General features: G+C 30.6%; 3 protein-coding genes across 4 annotated transcripts; all 3 read left to right on the top strand.

Annotated features, from left to right (window-relative positions):
- Positions 1–912: 912 nt before the first annotated feature.
- Positions 913–7,922, top strand: LOC129952574 (putative inorganic phosphate cotransporter). The gene is made up of 4 exons (XM_056065223.1): positions 913–1,067; positions 6,233–6,369; positions 6,530–7,606; positions 7,668–7,922. Exons 1-4 carry the CDS (start codon positions 1,043–1,045, stop codon positions 7,863–7,865), a joined length of 1,437 nt encoding a protein of 478 aa, XP_055921198.1. The 5' UTR covers positions 913–1,042; the 3' UTR covers positions 7,866–7,922.
- Positions 7,923–10,697: 2,775 nt separating this feature from the next.
- On the top strand, positions 10,698–12,945 carry LOC129950909 (putative inorganic phosphate cotransporter). 2 transcript variants are annotated; one of them, XM_056062849.1, is made up of 4 exons: positions 10,698–10,918; positions 11,251–11,387; positions 11,453–12,526; positions 12,594–12,945. In XM_056062849.1, exons 1-4 carry the CDS (start codon positions 10,903–10,905, stop codon positions 12,798–12,800), a joined length of 1,434 nt encoding a protein of 477 aa, XP_055918824.1. In that variant the 5' UTR covers positions 10,698–10,902; the 3' UTR covers positions 12,801–12,945. The 2 variants fall into 2 exon arrangements, with proteins under 2 accessions (XP_055918824.1, XP_055918825.1); XM_056062850.1 differs by having other exon boundaries at positions 10,698–10,971.
- Positions 12,946–13,730: 785 nt separating this feature from the next.
- LOC129951129 (putative inorganic phosphate cotransporter) lies at positions 13,731–20,731 on the top strand. Its single transcript, XM_056063140.1, has 4 exons — positions 13,731–13,855; positions 18,878–19,014; positions 19,085–20,158; positions 20,226–20,731. The coding sequence occupies exons 1-4, from the start codon at positions 13,831–13,833 to the stop codon at positions 20,430–20,432; spliced, it is 1,443 nt and encodes a 480-aa protein (XP_055919115.1). The 5' UTR covers positions 13,731–13,830; the 3' UTR covers positions 20,433–20,731.
- The last annotated feature ends 1,091 nt before the right edge of the window (positions 20,732–21,822 follow it).

Here is a 21,822-nt window from a genome sequence, read left to right as displayed (position 1 = left end):
AGAAATTAGGTCTACCATAACCATGTAAAGGAATGGTGAATTGTCTACAATTTAATCCTTGAAATATAAAATTATAATTGCAAAGCTGATGACTAGAAGTTTATAAGGAAATTATTTTAGTTTTTTCACTAAGTATTAGCTTATGAACATAGAACCAAGTTCTTAGAATTTGAGATCTTCTTCAATTTGAATGTTATAATTTATTATGTTTAAATTTGATTGGTTGGTATATTATATATCTTGCGCAAAAAAAGTCATAGAGAGGAGATTTAACAGCAAATAAAGAGAGAGTAAATATGAACTAGAAAAAAACAAAGGATCGAGTACGGAGCCCTGGGGTACTCCAGATTTTAGATATCTTTATGACTTCAGCCATTGAAAAATAACTCCTCTAGTTCTTGCATTATGTAATTTACTTAGAAGTAAATAATGATAAACCATAATATCAATAAAAAGAGTTATGGTCGGTTTAGTATCCAGCTGTTATAGACTTGACAGCAAAGTCGAAGAATTGCGTATTTGGTTGACTTTACAGACCAAAATTCAAATTGATTTTCGTTGATTTTTTTGTTGGCATTTTTTTCTGTTTTGGTTTGTTAGTATAGAATTCGAAATTATTCGAAAAACCAATGTTTACTAAGAATTATTAAGAAAAATCAAATGGCGTTATAGTTTCCAAACATCTTTTATTGTTGTTATACCAAATTCGTGCGACCAAGTCGTGGGTTTCATCTTTTTTTTACAGGTAAAGAGTTATCGTATATAGTCACAGGTTTGATTTGAATTGACATAAATTGAATCGAATTCTTAAATCTAATCACTGCTGTATAGATTTAGATTAAAACAAAAAGGAATTGTAATCTTTTTCTTATGGAACGAACAGTAGCTCTATAACAATTATAAAAATGAATTGACTTTTTAACACTTGGTAGTTTGGTGTTCGCCATCGGGAGAACTTATATCAGTTGTTCCCAATAATTTCGGGGGGTACAAATTGATTTTAAGCTTGAATTTTGTCGAGGGTAAACTTACAGGCAAAAATATGACTGCAGAGACAATTTTTAAAGGTATATGAAATAAAATTAACATGATCATAAAATATTTTCCTGAATTAAAAAAAAAATATTAAAATGCAGTTTTTGTAAGTTTTTTGTTGTCTTCATTTTGATCGATTGAAAGTTTATAGTGAATAAAAGTTCTGTGCATTTTCAAATTAAATTCACTCAAAAAAGGACTTTGTATAAATAAAAAGTTGTGCTCTAAAATTGTGAACAAATTAATAACGCATACAAGAGAAAACGGATTTTTATATACCCTTGTAAAGAAACGACAAATTTATCGAAGTATTATACCTGCAAATAATTTAATAATTTATATGTTTAATTTTTTCAAATGTGAAATGAAAAATTATTCAAAACTTAATTAGAAAATAAAATAATTTAATATTTAACCAACTTATTTGAAAACAAGTTTTTTAAAAAAATCAGTGTCGACATCAAATTCTGGGATTTTCCAATATAAAGCTGCAAATTGTTTTTGGGGATAACTATTAACGCAGATCTCACATATTTTTTGTACGAATAGAAAATGTATCCGAATAATTAATAACATCCTCAGTTACAAACAAATTTTAAAATTAAATTAAACCAAAAAAATCGTCCTAGTTTCGTAAAATATTTCAAAAGCTATAAAATGCCTTGCTTTGTATTTTCTTAATATGTATCGTGATGTTGATAAAATCCGTAAGGACTTCTTAAAGTTTAATACAAAACCAACCATAAATCAGTTAAGAATCGCCTTTTTATAAATTGTGACAGTTGATTAATTTTATTGTAAGTCGGTTCAAATTATTTTATGCCAGAATAAAAAAAAGAACCATAATGCCGATAACAAAATAAAAAAGAGGGTAGGATGCGACCCATACTGATAACTTCCCATCCTGTCTGTCGATTTGTCTTACTTAAAAGTTTTTAGGGTTTTGTGTTTTGTTAAAAATGTTATCACTTGAATTATTCTTAAAAATTACCATAAAAATTACTATTTGCCTATAATGAAACAGTTTTATTTCAAAATCAATTTTAGTTAACCAAGTTTTCAGGCAAAAAATAATATTTACCAATTTAAGTAGCATTTCTTAAAAGTTTTTATTTCTTATATAAATAAATACCATCGGATGAATGAGACATTTTTCTAAGTCATTATCTTCTATTATTCACGAGATATGGAGAACCGAACATCAATTTTTAAAAAAATTGCGTACTATTTTTTGTACATTTTATTTTTTTTTTTTTAACTAACTGTTAGATTTTTATAAAAAAAATTACTAAATGTCGAAAACAATATATTCTGTGATATAAAATTACTTTGAAGCCAAACTTTTTTAATTTTTCAAAAAGAAATGTGAGTGCAAAATAATTTTTTACCAAGTTTTAATATTGTTTTTTTTTTTTAGGTTTTTATTTTTTGTAGAAAACTGTCAATTCGATTTTTCTTAAAATTTTACGGATTATAGAAAACAATATTTTTTATAAGACAAAACTAGTTTGAAGCCAAAACCTCAAATTTTTAAACAGATATTTGAGTCGTAAATCAATTTTTACGAATTTTTTAATATTACGATTGTAGAAAGGTCGAAAAAGTGGGTCCCGCGATTATGTCCGGTCTGTCTGTCCACGCTCCTACAGCCTAAACCATTCTGTCAATTGATTTCAAACTTATAAGTTAAGGTTTTGAGCAGATTCGCGTTAGGTGTTTTTTATTTGTTTTTTTTTTTAACATCAAAACTAACAGTAGCCCCCATACAATTGTTTTGGTCAAAAAACGAAAATTTGAATTTTCTTAAAGACAAACCAAAAGATTTTTCTTAAATTTTCTCTAAAATTTTATTTTTTAACTTGGCTGCTGAAAAACATATTTTTGTATTGCTCCGGAAAGGTACCACTCATAGAACCGTTATTTTATTTTTTAATTTTTAAGCAACTTATGAAAAGATTTCAATAATTTTATTTTTCATTAAGGTCTTATATTGCCTTAAAAATATTTGATTATCAAAAGTGCAATTTTTGATTGTTTGGATTTTTAACAAAATATTGATTTTTTTTTTCAAAATTCTATATCTAAAAACGGTCACCATTTTTTTACGAAATTAAAATGTAGAGCGTATATTTATAATCATTAAACAACTGCATACGAAAAATATTTTATATATACAAAGTTAATAAAAAAAACCGCTCTAATGATTTTCAAAAAAAAAAATGGAAAATCAACGGGTTTTTATTTATAAAATGACATTTAAATTTTTGAAGACAAACTTATTTTCAGGTAAAATTTTTAATCTTAAAATAGTTTTTTTTTAAATTATTTTAACTGTGCATGAGCCCGAAAGAGCGCATTATTTTGGAAAAATTGTAATTACATTCCTATCTTTTATCCAAATTAATGCATTTGGTACGTATTTATGTATTTTTATAACAATAACTTTTGGAAATACCTAAAAGATGGCCGTTCGCCTCGTCAACGGAATACGCACAAAAATGTTTGAATATATTTTATCCATTTTTTCCAAACAGTGATGGTTATTATGCCATCTGTTGATGCTAAAATTTTTCGTAACATATAAATAACAAAGTTTTATCCAAAAACAAACTTCAACCACTTTCAAAGTGTAACTTATGCAAAGTAGAAATTTTTTTTGAGTCAACTGAATAGGTACAAAAATTAAAATTGGTATTGGAATGGAATGAAACAAGTTTTTGTTTAAGTTTGGTAGTGGGTACTTCCGCCTTGATTTTGAATTATTTCGTAAATTCGATCCGGCATGGAATCGTATAGCTTTTTAATGTAATTTAACGAAATTTCTCTCCACGCTAATTTGATTGCAGAAATTAAGGTTTCTTTGTCTTCGAACTGACGACCACCCTCATAAACTTTCCGTACTAACCATCCACTCCACAGACATTTTCTATGATGTTTAGATCAGGTGAGTACGGCGGCCATTGAAACAACTGCACTTGTTGCTCTTCTATCCATGTTTTTATTATGCGCGCTGAGTGAATACGCGCATTATCATGTTGGTAGGTCCAGTATATGGGTCCAAAGATGTTAGAAAATTTAGGAAATTTTTTTTCCAAAATTACTTTACACCCAACTGCTGTCATTTTTGATGTTACAACCTCGAGCTCAAGTGTTCCATAATAACTGACTGCTTCCCCTATTTTTTTTTCTTTTCTTAAGTCGTGAAAATAGAAGTTGAACCCATCAGGGCATTGAAATTAAACTTTTTTTTCATCTGAAAAAACCACGTGATACCATTCTTTTTTCCAACTCATGTGAAGTCTTGAAAAATCTAATCGCAACATTTTCCGTCTCTCATCAAGTGGTGGTTTTTTCTTGAGTTTTATTCGTTTAAGATACCTCGAGTTGTTGATTACTCTTAAAACTGTAGAGAAACTTGAGTTTTCTCCGACTTTTTGTTTTATTTATGCCAAAGAATCAGAAGAATTTGATGCACATCTGAAAATTCTTCGTCTCTCAGCTGCTGTTGTTGCTGTTTTCTTACCTCCCTTCATGTTTTTTTCGTATGCATCTTTATATTTCAAGTAAGAATAAATTACATTAAAACTTCTGCCAACTTTATCAGGTATCGCACGTCCTGTTAGGCCTTGGTCTCTAAGTAAATCGATTTTAGCTTTTTCAACACTGTTAAGACACGTAGATCTACCAATTTTTCTTAAAATTTGAAATCAAGAATTAAATTTTACTTAAAACACTAAAATCGTTAATTTAAACTGTCAAGCACTCCAAAAAAACTTATAAACAACGAAGAAAATGGCGTTGTACCTATTCAGTCGACTAAAAAAAACTCCTACCTTACATATAAAACACTCTGCAAGTGGTTGAAGAAAAACTCACGGTTGTTTTTGGATCATTCTTTCGGAATTAGCTGCTTAGCATCTTAAGGGAATAGTAAGCATCAACAGATGGCATAATAACCATCACTGTTTGGAAAAAATGGATAAAGTATATTAAAAAATGTGTGTGCGTATTCAGTTGATGAGGAATGTATTTAATCAACAATCTATCAAGGAGTATTATCTTGGTAACTATGTATATATGATTTTAAAATACTATTCTTTACGAATAAGGTTGTTTCACAAATATTTTACTTGCCTTCGCCTATATAAAATAATAAATACTTAGCACAAGTTTAAGAAATGGGCCAGAAAGACTTTATGTATTTTCTATAAGAACCACATGTTCAACGTATGTATACATACATTATACCTGTGTAGGTGTTACGTACAACCTCTACAATTACTGCTTACGTGTCACTTTATAACTAAAATCCAAAACTCACAAGAGCCTGACTGCAAACAACACATGAATAGCAATTTCTTGTACCTGTTCGTATGTCTGTTTTTTTTTTTTTAAACTTTAACGAAGGAAATAAACTGAACGTAATAACTCCATATTTGCGCTGAAACGACCCGTTCTTTGTTCGTTTTAGACACCTACCTTACTACACAACCAATAAGCCATCGCTTTACAATTTAAACATACATACATGCTCTTCCTTTTTCTTCCTTCAGATAATTTACTTTCCATCCTGGTTCTTTTAATATTAAACTAAAATAAAGCTATCAGAAGGAAAATAAAACGCACGCACAGACATCGCTCTAAAAATCTTTTATTTCAACTCTAAAGTCCTTGAAACGTCGAGAAATGTCAAAATTTTCAACTCGACAATTCTGACCGATTATAATAACTTCCTATGGGAAGTTAATGAATAAGGTGACGCAACAATCCTTTGAGAACTAGGGCCTAGTAACTTACAACTCTTAACCATTACTCTTGGAGAATTGGTCAATTTGTCGCAAGAGGTAGTATCCTTGAAAAAAACTTAAGATGGAACAGACAGGGATTGAACTCATATTTTCTGCAAATTATTTTGAATACTTCATTAAATACTAAACCAAGAAACTGCTAAACAAAAAAAAATATATCTTTGATATAAAATAGAACCGATACAAATCTATCTTTATGAAGGTCGTATTTTGCAATAAAAAATTTTAAATAAGCTATTTTATTTTTATCTGCTAAGGAAATTGATTTTAATTTAAAGATAAGTTTAATAATTTGATATTATTGACAATAAGGATTTATTTCTATTATTGTGAAATTGTTTGTCCGTAAAACTTCAATCAGTTAATTGGGTTTTTTGTAAATTTTCCAGGGCCAACACTTGGCGTAAGACATTTGCAGGCATTTCTTATGTTTTTGTCCATAGTTGTAAACTATGTTGCAAAATTTAACATAAGTGTTGCTGTGGTTGCCATGACAGATTCCGCAAGTGCCAATCCAAATTTTGATGTAAGTATCTAAAGCAAATGTGATTTGTCTTCAAAAATCCATAGAACTTCGTTAATATCCGCACAACCATCAATTGCTATTTTCATTTCTTTCAATGAAATTTAATTTATCATCAAAAGAAGCTGCATCATACTTAACTGTTAATAATTTTAATTTTAAGGAATATGACTGGACTATCGCAGAAAAATCGTATATTTTGAGCAGTTTCTTCTGGGGTTATGCAATTACACAATTTCCAGGTGGTTATCTTTGTCGTTACATCGGTGCCAAATGGACAATGCTAATATCGACAGTGGGTTCAGCTGTCTTTGCTATTGTGACACCACCCCTCATACCCATTGGTGGGTGGAAACTCTTTTGTGCGATACGAGTTGTCCAGGGTCTTTTCCAAGGATTCTTGTTCCCGGCAATTCATGCCCATCTGGCAAAGTGGGCACCAGTCGAGGAACGGAACAGATTGGGTGCTCTCAGCAACACTGGCATTGAATGCGGAACTCTATTGGCTATGTCCATAAGTGGAGTAATTGCTTCGTCGAGCATGGGATGGCCGGGTATATCTTATGTATCTGGAGGCATTGGGTTGATCTGGTGCGTCATCTGGGTGATATTTGCATCCGATACTCCGGCTGAATCGAGATTCATTTCTGAAAGTGAAAAGAATTTTATTATGGCTTCTTTAAATCAGCAGCAAAAGGGAACCATAGTCAAGAGCATACCAGTTCCCTGGAAGGCGATGCTAAGCTCGTTACCATTTTGGGCGTTGCTGGTAGCACGTTGTGCAGAGGCTTGGGGGTTATCAACTTTGCAAACTCAAATTCCATCCTACATGAGTGGTGTCCTTTTGATGGACATCAAATCCAATGCCCTCTATTCATCACTTCCCTATTTGGCAATGTGGATCATGTCGTTTGTGTACTTAATATCCTCAGAAGTGATCCTTAAAAAAGATTGGCTTAGTCTAACAGCGCTGAGGAGGACGTTCAATTCAATAGCCTGTTGGATTCCAGCCCTTGGTCTCGTGGGTATTGGGTTTCTTGGAGAGAAGCATAAAACACTCGCTATAATTTTGATGACTGTTACCGTTGGCCTGAACTCAGCCGCTACAATCGGAAGTGCTCTCAATACAATCGATTTGTCTCCCAATCATGCAGGTGTCATAATGGGAATTGTTAACAGTGCTGCAAATTGCGTCCCAATCATTACTCCTCTGTTGGTTGGAGTGATTGTTGTTGATAGTGTAATTTATTTATAATAATCTTTCTCTAAACAAAACTTAATTATTTTATTTTACTTTTTAGCATGCAAGAACAGAATGGCAGGTTGTGTTTATAATCTCAGCAGTGGTGTTTTTCTTTGGAAATCTGTTCTACATAGTTTTTGGCTCAACAGATCTTCAGCCTTGGAATGATGAAAATTTCCTCTTGTCAAATAAGGGAATTATTTATTCTAAGCCTACAAAACCAGAAATTGTTGTTGTTAGCTCAAATATAAATTAAATTTTGTACATAGTAGAAAATAAAATATACCTATAAAATAAAGATATTTAATTATAATTTAATACGTATACCTACAAAGAATGTTAAAACAATAACATAAATGACCCAGCACCATGTGCTCTATTAAAACAAAATAATTAAGGTCGATTAGTATAATAAATATAGACAAATGTTAAGTGTATAAATAGAAAGTATTGTTTTTTTTTTTTATTTCATTAAAAAACTTTTGTTCAGAATCATTTTTATTTGAAAATATTTATTTTATTACTATAACAGATAGACCTAATTTGTTCTTAATCAAAGTGTTTAATTGGTATCGATATAAATGAATTAAAGATAATTTACATTGATTATTTTGTGTGCGAAAATGTGGAATATTTTTACTATTTGTAAAAAAAGTTCTGGTAATATCTTCTTCCCTTTCTCAATGACGATCTTCACATTTTTTAATCATTCGAACCAGTTAATTTTGTCCAATATATTTTGGCCACCTGTTGATAGTATTTATTTAACAATGTCTTATCAGCCAAAAAGTAAGAGTGAGTACAGTAAGTATTCAGAGAATAAAATAAAATCAACATAATTGAACTAAAAATTTGGTTTCAAAATAAAACGGGAGTATGGTTGCCACAGTTTTAATGTGTTCGATTAATTGTTTAAAGAATTTTGAATTAATTGGAGATTTTTTACTGAAAAAAAATATAAGAAATAATAAATAACAAACACTTAACGATAAGCTTATAACTATAGTATTAGTCGGGTCAATTAAGACATTCGAAGTTACTTAAATTCCCACCAAGCTGAAAATCGGTAAGATTGTTCGAAATATCATTAAAAACAAAATTTGAAAATTCCATCTTTCTCCTTTAAGGAAAAATGTAGATAATAAAATTATCTACAAAAAATTAATTAATAATTTTTTTTCCTACAAGCCACCGTTTTTGAGATATAACAATTCAAAAAGTTGTAATCGTCATAATATGCATACGTTTCTTTGCCACTTATAAGGTAGTGTACTTAGCTCGTTTTTTTTGTGGTTTCCCAAGTAGGCCTATTCCACGGGTCAGTTTTGATCTCGTTTAATTTGAAACTATTGATAAAAAAAATGTATATTAGCAGAAATTGAAATATAAAAGCAATTTAAGCTAAAGAAAGGAGTGAAATTTAATCATCCGAGTCGTTACTTCCAAAATCTTCATCTTCATCGTCTTTTTCTTCTTGTTCTTATTCTTCTTCATCTTCATCCTGAGTGCATGTAAACTGCGTTAATAGCAATTTATCGCATGTTGCCTCGTTGGAATCAAACGGATCCTCTACCGTTGGTGATTCAATATTAGAGCACAACCGGCCTTAACAATGTGTACATGCCAGAGAACACATTTAGCACTGCATCCCTTTTTGCATTAGCAAAACATCGAGTTCAGCAGTTTTTCCGGAGCAGGTGAATAAATTGTTGACCAACTTCCAACCCCAGTCTGTACGGTCTAGCTGATAACCAAGTCACACTTGAACTTGGTAATATACCCTTAAAAGATGTTGATGAGCAGCAACGAGGAAGACAAGCTAATTGTACTTGTTTTTTACCTTTGGTGTTTTTAACGAAACATGCATATAAATATAGATATGCATACTTATCGAGTATAATTTTTACGATTTTAAGATACTGCGAAAATTCATCTGCTCTTTCGATACTTGCATTTAATGTCTTCATACCACGTTCAACAGCAACAATTTCACTTTAAAAGTCTAGCGCAAATAAAACAATAATCTGACATTTTTGTTAAAAAACTCAAAACAGCACGACATAGGTTAGGTGTTTTCACTACTAACTGGAGTTCAAGAGTAACAGTATTTCATTTATTATAGCAGGTATAAGACCCTAGCCACGCACACAATTGAACAGGGGACAGATGTTTTTTCAATGGCGTATAATTAAAGGTCTGGGCTTCATTTTACCTGATTTTCTTATAGTTATAACATATGTATATTTTATATTAGTAGTGTAAGTTTCAATAACCGATAGAAAAATATTTTAATATTACAACTATAGAGATGTATAATGTATATATGTATATGTACGTGGCGTACTCATGCATATTATGACGTTTACAACTTTTACAACTTTTTGAATCGTTATATATCTCAAAAACGGTGGCTCGTAGAAAAAAAAATATGAATTAATTTTTTGTAGATAATTTTATGGTCTACAGTTTTTGTTTGAAATATTTTTACGATAAAACTTACCGTTTTGCTGAAAATCGCGAAAAACTCATTTGTTTCACTTTTGGCCTTGAATACATTTTTTTCCTTATAGGGGAAAAAAGGTGGGGAATGTTCAAATTTTGTTTTTAATGATATTTCGAACAATCTTACCGATTTTCAGCTTGGTGGGAATTTACTCTTATTTTGTGGTCTAATTTGAACTAACCATATATAGAAGCGGGAAAATCTTTTACTTATGAAAGTTTTAGACAAATAATAGAAAATAGGCCAATTTAGAAACTGATTCCCAAAATTATAGTCTTAGTATTATTTTTCGATTGTTAAATGAACTTTTCACATCAGTTAAGGTGTATTTATTGTTATATAAAAAAGCGGTTATTTGTTGTTTTTTATTTCCCAAATGTTCAATTGATGATTTCAACAAAAATTTTATAAACAAGTATGCTATCAGTATTTTATTTTTAGGTAGGACAAACAATCAATTTATAATTGTTCCTTATCAACTCTGTTTAACTTTTTAACTTTCCACTTTATGCAAATTTATTTGGGATCAATTCTCTCATAAATAAATAAAATTTAATATTTTTTTTCACTGGGTTTCGATTATTGTTGTCAGTTGTATACCTCCCACTTCCACGTTAAGTTTGTGTAAGAGTGTAAGCATACAAAAATGCTATTTACCGAGAGATACATCGGCTTCAGTAACTTAAGTTGTACCCCAAAATATCATCTCAAAGATTTAGTACAGAATTTCGCGTTTCGGAAAGAAGGTGTCTTTTGGATAATAAATTTAATTTAGCGACAATCTATCAATATGACTAATAAAAAAGGTAGTTACTACAGTGATTAAGTTTGGGTTTTATTAAAACAAACAAAAACAGATGTTAGTGGACTTAGTCTGAAGTTTAACATTCTTGAAATATTTGTGCTACTTTTTATTATTTCATTGAAATTAGATTCCAAAAGTGAATGTTATATTTTGTAACTTATATACTTGATACTTCTTACTTATGTTTATCATTTATGTATAGAAAGTTTATAAATAATCTTTATGAATGTAATTTAGTGAAGCAGGTTGAAGAAATATTAACAAGTTTTTCTTAAGTTGACTTATGATCTGAATGCAATTTAATAAGTTTACATATTTTGTTTATGAAAACAGGACCATGGTTTGGAGCAAGGCATCTTCAGACGTTGTTGTTATTTTTGGCATTACTAATAAGTTTTATTGAGAGGCTAAGTGTATCGGTAGCTCTGGTGGCTATGACAAATGCTGCGAGTACAAATTCTAAATTTCATGTAAGTATTACAAATAAGTTCTTTTATTTCCCATAATATCTTAGATTTTCAAAAATTAATTATAGGAATTTGCTTGGGATGAAAAGCAAAGATCTTACATAATAAGCGCATTTTACTGGGGTTATGTTATCACTCAACTCCCTGCTGGATATATGGCTTCAAGGATCGGAGTGAAATTGATGATGTTACTGTCAATTCTGTGCTGTACAGTTTGCACTCTGTTAATACCCTTGTGTGTAACTTGGGGTGGTTGGCAAATTTATTGCATAATACGTTTTATACAGGGCCTTTGTCAAGGTTTCCTTTTCCCTTTGGTTCATGATCATTTGGCCACATGGTCACCATGTGAAGAACTTACCCGCCTTGGAGGACTCAGCCACACTGGTCTTGAATGTGGGTCGATTTTGGCAATGGCTCTTTCAGGACTCATAGCTGGTTCACCTTTAGGATGGCCTGGATCTTTTTATGTCTCTGGAGGAATTGGTCTGGTATTTTGCGTGATTTGGATTATCTTTGCTGAAAACAGTCCGTCAAGGTCGAAATCTATAACTTTGGAGGAAAAAGATTATATTCTTGGATCACAGTCAAAAGCAAAGGATTCTCGGACGGCTAAGATTCCTGTTCCATGGCGAGCAATATGTACGTCCATTCCGTTTTTATCTCTGATATTTGTTGGAATGTGCCAGTTGTGGGGCTTCGCGACTATGCAGGCTTATATTCCACCATATATGCATGGAATACTCAAGGTTCACATCAACAGGAATGCGATATTTTCGATGTTACCCTTTGTGGCAATGTTGATTTTCTCGTTCGTCTTCACTCTGGTTGCGGACTTAGTTCTGAGGAAGAATTGGGTGTCATTAGGAGTGGTTCGTAAAACAGTAAATACATTTGCAATGTGGCCACCAGCTGTGTTATTACTTGCACTCGGATTTCTTGATCAAAGCCAAACAGCTTTGGCCTTAACGTTCATGATTTTGAATGTGGGATTGGGTGCTGGACATACAATTGGAGCTGTGCTAAATATCATTGACTTGTCGCCAAATCATGCGGGAGTCCTGATGGGAATACTCAATGCACTTTGTAATATTATTCCTATAATTTCGCCTCTTGTAAATGGAAGGATTCTGAGTGACGAGGTAGTTATGCTGAAAGTTCATTAGTTCATTGAATTTAGAAATAAATGTTTCAATATTTATTTTTCAGACTGATCGAAGCCAATGGCAAATTGTGTTTCTTATAACAGCAATAATATATTTGGTTGGAAACTTACAATTCCTTTTTCTTGGCTCTACAAATACACAAGCCTGGAATGATGAATGCTATTTAAGAAATCGGGACGTCAAGAGCAAAGATAGGAAGCAAACAAGAATTGAAGAGGGAACTCGAACACAAGAATCTTGTGACCTTTAATATCTCGAAATTAATTAATGTTTATATTTATTTGATTTTAGTTGTTAAAGCTTTTTATGTATACCATAAGTTCCTAATATTTTTGTTTCTCGTTGACCAAAAATATCATTAGTTAAAAATAAATCATTATTTTACTAAAGCAGTATTACAGGCTTAAAGGGTTTCATCCCATTGCTCCTCCTCACAAGTGATGATTCGCAGAAAGTATAATTCTTGTATTCTTAAATATTGCAAACATTTTACTTGAACAGACTATAAGTATATAATGTTCTGATGGATGGTGTATGAGTTTTATTTTTTATTTTCAAAAATATGGTCAATGAACTCAAAGGGTAGGTAAGCAAGATCGTCATAAAGATTTTATTGAGGGCAAGTATTGGTGTCGTTTTAAAACAAAAACCGAATACAAATTCATAACTTAATCTCATTATTGCTAAAATTGACAGTAGATGGCTTGAAAACATTTTGGAACCAATAAATTTACACCATTCGAAAATTGTAGTTTCAAGCTGTATTTTGTGGATTGTTAGCAGCCACCTGCTTATATTTCTCATTTTTTCTTCATTCATTTGATATTTGATGAAAATTCAGAAACTCTATAAAATTTTGGAATTCAAACTAAAGGCAGAAAATAAGTTTTCTCAATTGAATTTGAATCTTGAGAGCAAGTTTGTGCGATCTTTTCGTGTGTTAATATTTGACTTGGAGTATTTGCGATTTATTAAATATACTTTACAATTCCGTTCATTAGGAAATAAAATTTTATTTTTTGTTTATATATTTATATTTAAATTGTTGTTATCAATATATATACCTAGATTGGTTTGTTCACTTTTGTATTGTTCACGCACGTAAATATTAACATAAATAAAATAGAAGCAGGTCACAAAACGATAGGGAAGTAGAATTATACTTAAATCAAATTTAAATGCTCGAAGTTGAGAAAACGTAAAATTTTAGTTGAAATTCGAGCTTCGCTTTAACTAGATAGGTTTGATCAGTAAGAAGCTATACAGGCATTTTTCAAAATATGACTGCAATCGATCCAAAAAAAGGTAGAAGTTCTTAAAATTTTAAATAATAAAACATTAAACATCAGACCCGTTTGTTTACAAAACTTAAATGTTTACGAGTAAGATAAGGAGTTGTTGGTTGTCTCATTTGTGCATAGCTTTGAAAATTTTGTTGGGTACTACCGTAACATTGACTTTCTGCAAAGTGTTATATACTAGAGTCAAAAGTTAACAACAATTTAGGATTAATTGAGAAAAAGTTAGATTTAAGTGTTTTATGATATGAAACTTGAAAAAAAAATTGTATCGTTGTGAATTTGATAGAACATATTATAATAATAAATTTGATAGAACATATAATAAAGTGCAACAATATGTGTTAAATTGTGAAACGTCATACAACGGGAATCAATTTTTGAAAGGAATAGCCATTTTGGCAACAGTTTCACAGTTCAAGCCATAATATTCAATAATATTGTACAAGTTTTTCCAAAATAAAATGGAAAAAGGGTGTACTAGTAAAGTTATAGAAATATAATTAAATCATTGTGTAACTTTTTTTAAGTTTAATATAAGTGTTTCTTAAAAATATTAGTAACCAAGAGCGTAGAAAAAACTATAATTTATTTCCTGAAACTCAAATTTAGTTATCTACTAAACAAAAACGTGGTTAGAAACATAATAATGTACACATTGTAAACACATCATAAAGATTGAATTGTGTATAATACATGACTATGACAATTCGGAATTTTTTATTCCAGCACGTTTTATTTTCAAAGTCAGATCAATTTTAAATTTGTATTGCAAGTAGTTTTTGTGCTATGTAAACTAAATTTACGTACTTTTATAGGTAAAGTACGATGACTTTAAACCAAAAATGTATTAGTTTTAATATAATACATAGGTCTGCATTTTGCTCAGCTTCCGGTACTACCTTTCTAAACCTTCGATGCGACCAAGTTTGATGACAGTAAATTCAATTCTTAGTGGGGTAGATCGTGGGTACACACTTTACATAAAAATAGAAAAATAGGAGGGTACATTTTTTCACATTTCTTATGCCGAATTTATTGGTTCAATTTGCAAGGAAATGAAGAACGGTACGAGCAAATTGAACGCAGAAGAATAACAGATAATGCCAAAATAATATATAGCTGAGTGAGAAAACGTTTGTACAAATATATACGGTAGAATATTTGAACGCATTCTTAATGAAAATTATATACTTTTGTCTTTCTAAAGACGGATTTATGTTCGTACTTAACCCCATATCATCCGACATGACTACTCACAGAAGGCAAAATGCTGTTCCAATTATCATTAAGTTATCAGCAGCACGGAATCTTTCGGCAACAGGAGGTTACCAAAACCAAATCGGTGGTGACAAGAATGCTGGAATTGCACAACAAACCATGTCAAAAATACTTTCCGAAGATTTGACTTCAATCGAAAGAGTCATGTGTTCACTGATGATGAATTTTGAAACTAACGAGGAAGAAGAACGAAAGTTCAAACGCAATTTTTGGCAAAATCACGAATTCTCGGTGTAATTTTGGTGGTAGACGAAACTCATATTCAACATTTTACTTACAATTTGACAAAAAAAGAGGCTGGGATGCGACCCACACTGATAACTTTCCATCCCGTCTGCCAAATTGTCTTGCTTAAAAGTTTGTCTATATGTGCTCGTATCAATTTTTACCAAATTTGCGTACTATTTTTTGTAGATTTTATTTTTTATGAAAAATGGACTGTTGGATTTTTATATAAAAAATTATTTAATATCGAAAAAATATTTTCTGTAAAATAAAATAAGTTTGAAGCCAATATTCAAATTTTTGAAAAGATATTTGAGTCGAAAATCATTTTTTACCAACTTTTGTTATTTTTTTTTCGGTTTTTATTTTTTTGTGAAAAAAACTGTTAATTCGATTTTTTTCAAAATTTGTCCTAATGTTGAAAACAATATTTTTTATAAGATAACAAAATTAATCAGATGTCAAAAACATTATTCTTTGTTGCACGAAATTGTTGTAGAGATGAATTCATAAATTTTGGAGGTGACACATTTTTTTTTCAGTTTTTTTGGTTTATAAAAAAAAACGTTAATTGGATTTTTTTCAAAAAATATACTTCTTTGATATCAGGTTACAATATATTATATAAAATTTAATTCAAGTCTCTAGAGTTTTTGGTTCGTAAGATATTTAGGGTTAACCAAAATGTTCACCTTTTTTCAAACAGCTATGGTAAAAAAACCACTAACGCAATGTTTTTGAGAGCACTTTCTGCATCTTTTTGCCTTATTATCTATATAACAAAATTTATTTGAAATCGATATCTCTTCTGGTTCTTGAGCTATCGACGACGAAAAAACGTAGCGAATGTACGGACGTACGAACGTACGTACACACGCACGCAAAGACATCTTTCTAAAAAACCTTTTTTTCCGACTCTAGGGATCTTGAAACGTCGAGAAATATCAACATTTTCAATTTGACAAACCAATCATAACAATAACTTTCTATGGGAAGTTAAAAAACTTCGCTCGCAAACACAATTGATGTAGAGTGATTATTATTTTCGATTTTGCTGTGTTTTGAATTCTACTTTCGAGTTACGTAGTTGCTCGTTTATTCGAAAGTTCATAAGAACAATTTTTCGAATTCGCGCTATTTCATTGTAAATCGAGTAACATAGTAGGGTACCAGATATTAAAAACATGAACTGGATTTCCTAAAGAAAATTTCAAAAATTTTAAAAATATTTTTCGGCATTGTAGCTATTTTTATTTGCGACATATAGGAACTATATGGCAAGTTTTGCATTCGTACAAAATTTCGAACTCGAGATTTTAATCAAACATGATATTACGATGGTAGAGATGTCTAAAAAAGTAGGTCACGCGATTATGTCCGGTCTGTTTTGTCTGTCAACGCTCCTACAGCCTTAACCATTGGTCGATTGAGTTCAAACTTGGAGGTTAAGGTTTTGAGCAGATTCGCGTAAGGCGTTTTTTTTTTTTAAGATCAAAATTAAAAGTGGCCCCCATACAGTGGCTTCTTTTAATAAAAAAAAAAACATATTTTTGTATTGCTCAGGAAAGGTACCGCTCATAGAACCGTTTTTTTGTTTTTTAATTTTCTCAGCAACTTATGTACTGATTTCCATAATTTTTTTGTAATAATCTCTTATATTGCCTTAAGTATATTTGATTATCAAAAACGGGTCAACATTTTTTTACGAAATTCAAATGTAGAGCGTATATTTACAATAACTAAGCAACTGCATACCAAAAATATTTTCAGAACAATATTGAAAAATGTTATATATATAAAAACAATTCAAAAAAAATTGAAAAATCAAAGGTTTTTGATTTATAAAATGGCATTTAAATTTTTGACGACAAACTTATTTTTCAGGTAATATTTTTTTAATTTATTTTAACTGTGCATGAGCTCGAAAGAGCGTAGAAAGCGAAAGTGTCTATCAAGAAGTATTATCTTGGTACCTTTGTATATATGATTTTAAAATACTATTCTTTACGAAAAGGTTGTTTCACATATATTTTACTTGCCCTCGCTCTATATTAAAGAATAAAAACTTAGTACAAGTTTAAGAAACGGCCCAGAAAGAGTATATGTATGTATTTTTTATTACAATCGCTTTTTCAACGTATGTATACACATTATGCCTATATAGGTATTATGTTAAACCTCTACAATTTTTGGCTTCGTGTCACTTCATAACTAAAATCCAAAACGCACAAGAGCCTGCTTGTTTTTTTTTAATTTAACGCAAAAAATAAGCTGAACTAAATAACTCTATGTTTTCACTGAAAACTTGTGGGAAAGAAGGAATGTGATTGGATTGTAGTAAGTAATTTCTACCTACTAATAACATTCCTTCATTGTCATCATAAACATGGCTGAGCACGCCAATTAACTATTCTTTATTAGTTTTTGATAATTGCCTGACTACACAACCAATACGCAATCGCTTTACAATTTAAAAATGCATGTTCTTCCTCTTTCTTATCTTCAGATAATTTATTTTCCATCCTGGTTCTTCTAATATAAAATTAAAATAAAGCTATCCAAAGGTAAAGGCTTTGGTTTTCGTTAAGTATGCTTACAAGTATATTTCATTTCCGGGATGAGTTGTCATAGGATGAGTTGTGTCTTGGGATGAAAGTAGCGTACCGACAAAAAATTGTGTGCATTCCATAAGTTAATTCCAATACACAAACCATTTCCCTTAACATAATATTTTCCGAGTTTTTCATATTTTTATTGCAATAAAAAGCTAAGTTTTTTTTCAACAAATTATAAAATAATATTCAATAAAATACAATTCGCATAGTTTACGGAAAATTCTCTTTGTATTGACACCTTATTTGTTTAAATTAGTTCCGTTTGAGAGTTGAAAAATGGTGACACGCTAACGAAATGTGCCTCCCATAGAACCGTAACTTTTTTAATTCTCATCACGAAATCACTAAACAATTGCAAATATATGTTTAAGAAAAAATGGAAATTTTGTATACATACAAAAATGAATTTAAACAAAAAAACAGTCTAACGATTTACAAACAAAAAGATTGAAAAATGGGGGCTTTTTTGACAAATCAAATGGCATTTATATCTTTGAAGACAAACTTATTTTACATGTATATTTTTAAATCTTATATAGGTACCTTTTTAAGCAGATTCTTAGCTTAAAGGACCAAGTTCGTGCGATCCAGGTGTTCCTTTTTATTTGATTTAAGATCGTAAAAAAATCAAAAACGTAATTTATGTAAAGAAATTTATTGATTCTAAACATTTCTTTAATATAATACAATAACATGCAAAAGAAAAAGAAAGGTTAAACACTGTTTTCTCATTTTAACTTTAGTAATATGAAATTTTGATCATCAAGTTTAAGTTTTAAGGAATGTTTGTTTTTTTTTTTTAAACTCAATTCTTATCAATCAAATAGAAGAATATAAAAGAAGATTATATATATTTAAAGCATAGTACAAAATTTACGTTGTTTTTTTTAATATTATAATCCTTTTAGGTCCCTGGTTTGGAGCAAGGCATTTGCAGACGTTCTTATTGTTTTGCACTATTGCAATAAGTTATTGTGAGAGGCTTAATGTATCGGTATCTCTAGTTGCCATGACAAATGCTGCAAGTACAAATCTTGAGTTTCATGTAAGTATTTAAAATGTATTTTTTAATATTTTAGATGAATTGTATCTTGAATTCCCTTAACATATTCCAGGAATTCGATTGGGATGAGAAGCAAAGGTCCTACATCATAAGTGCATTTTACTGGGGATATGTATTGACTCAATTGCCTGCAGGTTATATAGGGTCAAGGGTGGGGGTTAAAATGATAATGCTATTGTCAGTTCTTTGTTGTAGTATTTGCACTCTCCTCACACCCTTAAGTGTGAATTGGGGTGGTTGGAAAATGTATTGCTTGTTACGATTCATACAGGGCCTGTTTCAGGGATTCCTTTTTCCATTGGTTCATGCTCACTTGGCAACATGGTCGCCAGTTGAAGAACTCACTCGCCTTGGTGGTCTCAGCCACACAGGGCTTGAATGTGGTTCGATTTTGGCAATGGCTCTTTCTGGATTTATAGCTGGTTCAGCTTTAGGATGGCCAGGTGTTTTCTATGTCTTTGGTGGTATTGGTTTGGCATTTTGCGTCATCTGGATGATCTTTGCTGAGAACAGTCCGTCAAGATCGAAATCCATAACTTTGGAGGAAAAAGAATACATTCTCTCCTCACAGTCCAAGGCCAAGGATTCCCAGACAGCGAAAATTCCTGTTCCATGGCGAGCAATATTCACGTCCATTCCATTTTTATCTCTGATATTTGTTGGAATGTGTCAGATTTGGGGCTTCGCTACTATGCAAGCGTATATTCCTCCATACATGCATGGGGTTCTCAAAGTGGACATCAAGAGGAATGCAATATTTTCGACATTACCCTTTTTGGCAATGTGGATTTTTTCATTTGTCTTCACTCTGGCAGCAGACTTAATTCTAACCAAGCATTGGGTGTCATTGGGTGTTGTTCGAAAATCTGTTAATACAATCGGAATGTGGGCACCAGCTGTTTTATTGCTTGCAATTGGATTTCTCGATGAAAGTCAAACATCTTTAGCCTTAACTTTTATGATTATGAATGTCGGTTTAAACGCAGGACATACAGTTGGAGCTTTGCTCAACATGATTGATCTCTCACCGAATCACGCAGGAGTCCTGATGGGAATACTCAACTCCATTTGTAATACGGTTCCTATTATTTCTCCACTGGTTATCGGAAGGATTCTTAGTGATGAGGTTTGATCTTTTGAAATGTTATGAGTATGATTATGTATTGTAATTTTGGGTTTGATTCATTTTTCAGACAAATCGAAGCCAGTGGCAAATTGTCTTCCTAATTACAGCCATAATATTTTTTGTAGGCAATTTGCAATTTATATTTCTAGGGTCTACAGACACACAAGCCTGGAATGACGAATCTTATCTACAACATCGAGATCCAGAAAATGAAAATAAGACATATGATCAAAAGTATGTTGAAAAAATAATCGAGAACAAAACTGTTGAGTAGATTCAAAAATACTCTAAAAACATACATTTTAAGACATTTTCTGTAATGAATTAACACAAGAAATGTGTCGGCTTGTATGTTCATAAAGTGAGTAAGTGGTCTTGCCGCAGATTTCGAGCTTATAATTTCGAACTTATTTTCTTATGTTGAAAGCGAAATATATTTAAGTAAAATTATATTTGAATACTTGATTAAAATAAATTAGCTTTATCCAAAAAATCTGTTATGTTCAAATCCATAAAAATAATAATTATTTATTTGTTGCGAAAAAAATAAAAAACAAAAATAAATATTTTATCTCAGCATAAGTTTGTTTTTGATCTGAGTTTGGATGTTTTGATTAAAAAAAAGAAAATATTTTGGTTGTTTGTAAATACCAATAAAATGTTTTGTTTTGTTGATTTGGGTATTTTAAGCTTTGATTCGCAAAAATGCGTATTTAAGGAAAAAATTCCATTGTTGAATTGTTTCCTTCCTGCTATTATGGTTCTTATGAAAAACAATAACATCATCAACTTATTAAGTGAGAATGTTACTTACGCATTTATTATTCTGAGTCTTGAGTTCTTTTAACCTTCCAAAATTTTCCACACAATGGGTAAGGTACCTAATATATGTAAATATTTTTAAGATGAAGAAATGAACGTATCTTTATTAGGTAATTAGGTTTGCATATCCAACTTATCATAGGTTTAATTGCAGATTATTGAAGTGTCTTATCAGAATCTAGATACCTTCTATAAAATACTGAACTCTTAGCCTTGGGCTTAAACAATAAAATATGCATATTAATCAAATTTCTTACACATGTGTCTTTATTATATGATCCATTCATAATTATCTGCAATTCAATAAAAAACCCATTGATGTGAACATTTCAAACTATTTTTATATAAATTACTCCTTAAGACTAAATATATGTTTTTGTCATTAACGCAAAAATTAATAGCGTTTCAAGTATTGCTTTAACTTTATTAACCATAATAATGAAAACAAATAACAATAAGTAAAAGTTGTTTTGAATGTATCATATTTTTGACGGAAAAAAACTAAGTAATAGTTTTTTTTGTTTTGGATGAACATTTTTGATAACAGCACAAAGAAGTTATCAGTCATTTTTAACTATTAATAAAAAATTCTTAATAATTGCATACAAACTTTTCCATCCAAACAATAAAGATACATGTGGATAGTGTTGGTTTATATAGTTTTGTAGTATACTTGCATTTTGATTGTGCTAGAATGAAAGAAGAATCTTAGAGTTTCGAAAGTTCCGGTAGTTTCAAATATTAGTCTTACTTTCTTACATCTTACTTTCTTATGTGCCATCTCTGAATCAAACATAATATAAAGAAGTTATGCTATTTTAAGTCAAAAACTTTAGATGTAA

The sequence above is a fragment of the Eupeodes corollae genome, chromosome 3, assembly GCF_945859685.1.
Source record: "Eupeodes corollae chromosome 3, idEupCoro1.1, whole genome shotgun sequence".
Lineage (NCBI taxonomy): Eukaryota > Metazoa > Arthropoda > Insecta > Diptera > Syrphidae > Eupeodes > Eupeodes corollae.
Note: the sequence above shows the minus strand (reverse complement) of the source record. Positions and strands in the feature narration are given on the sequence as shown.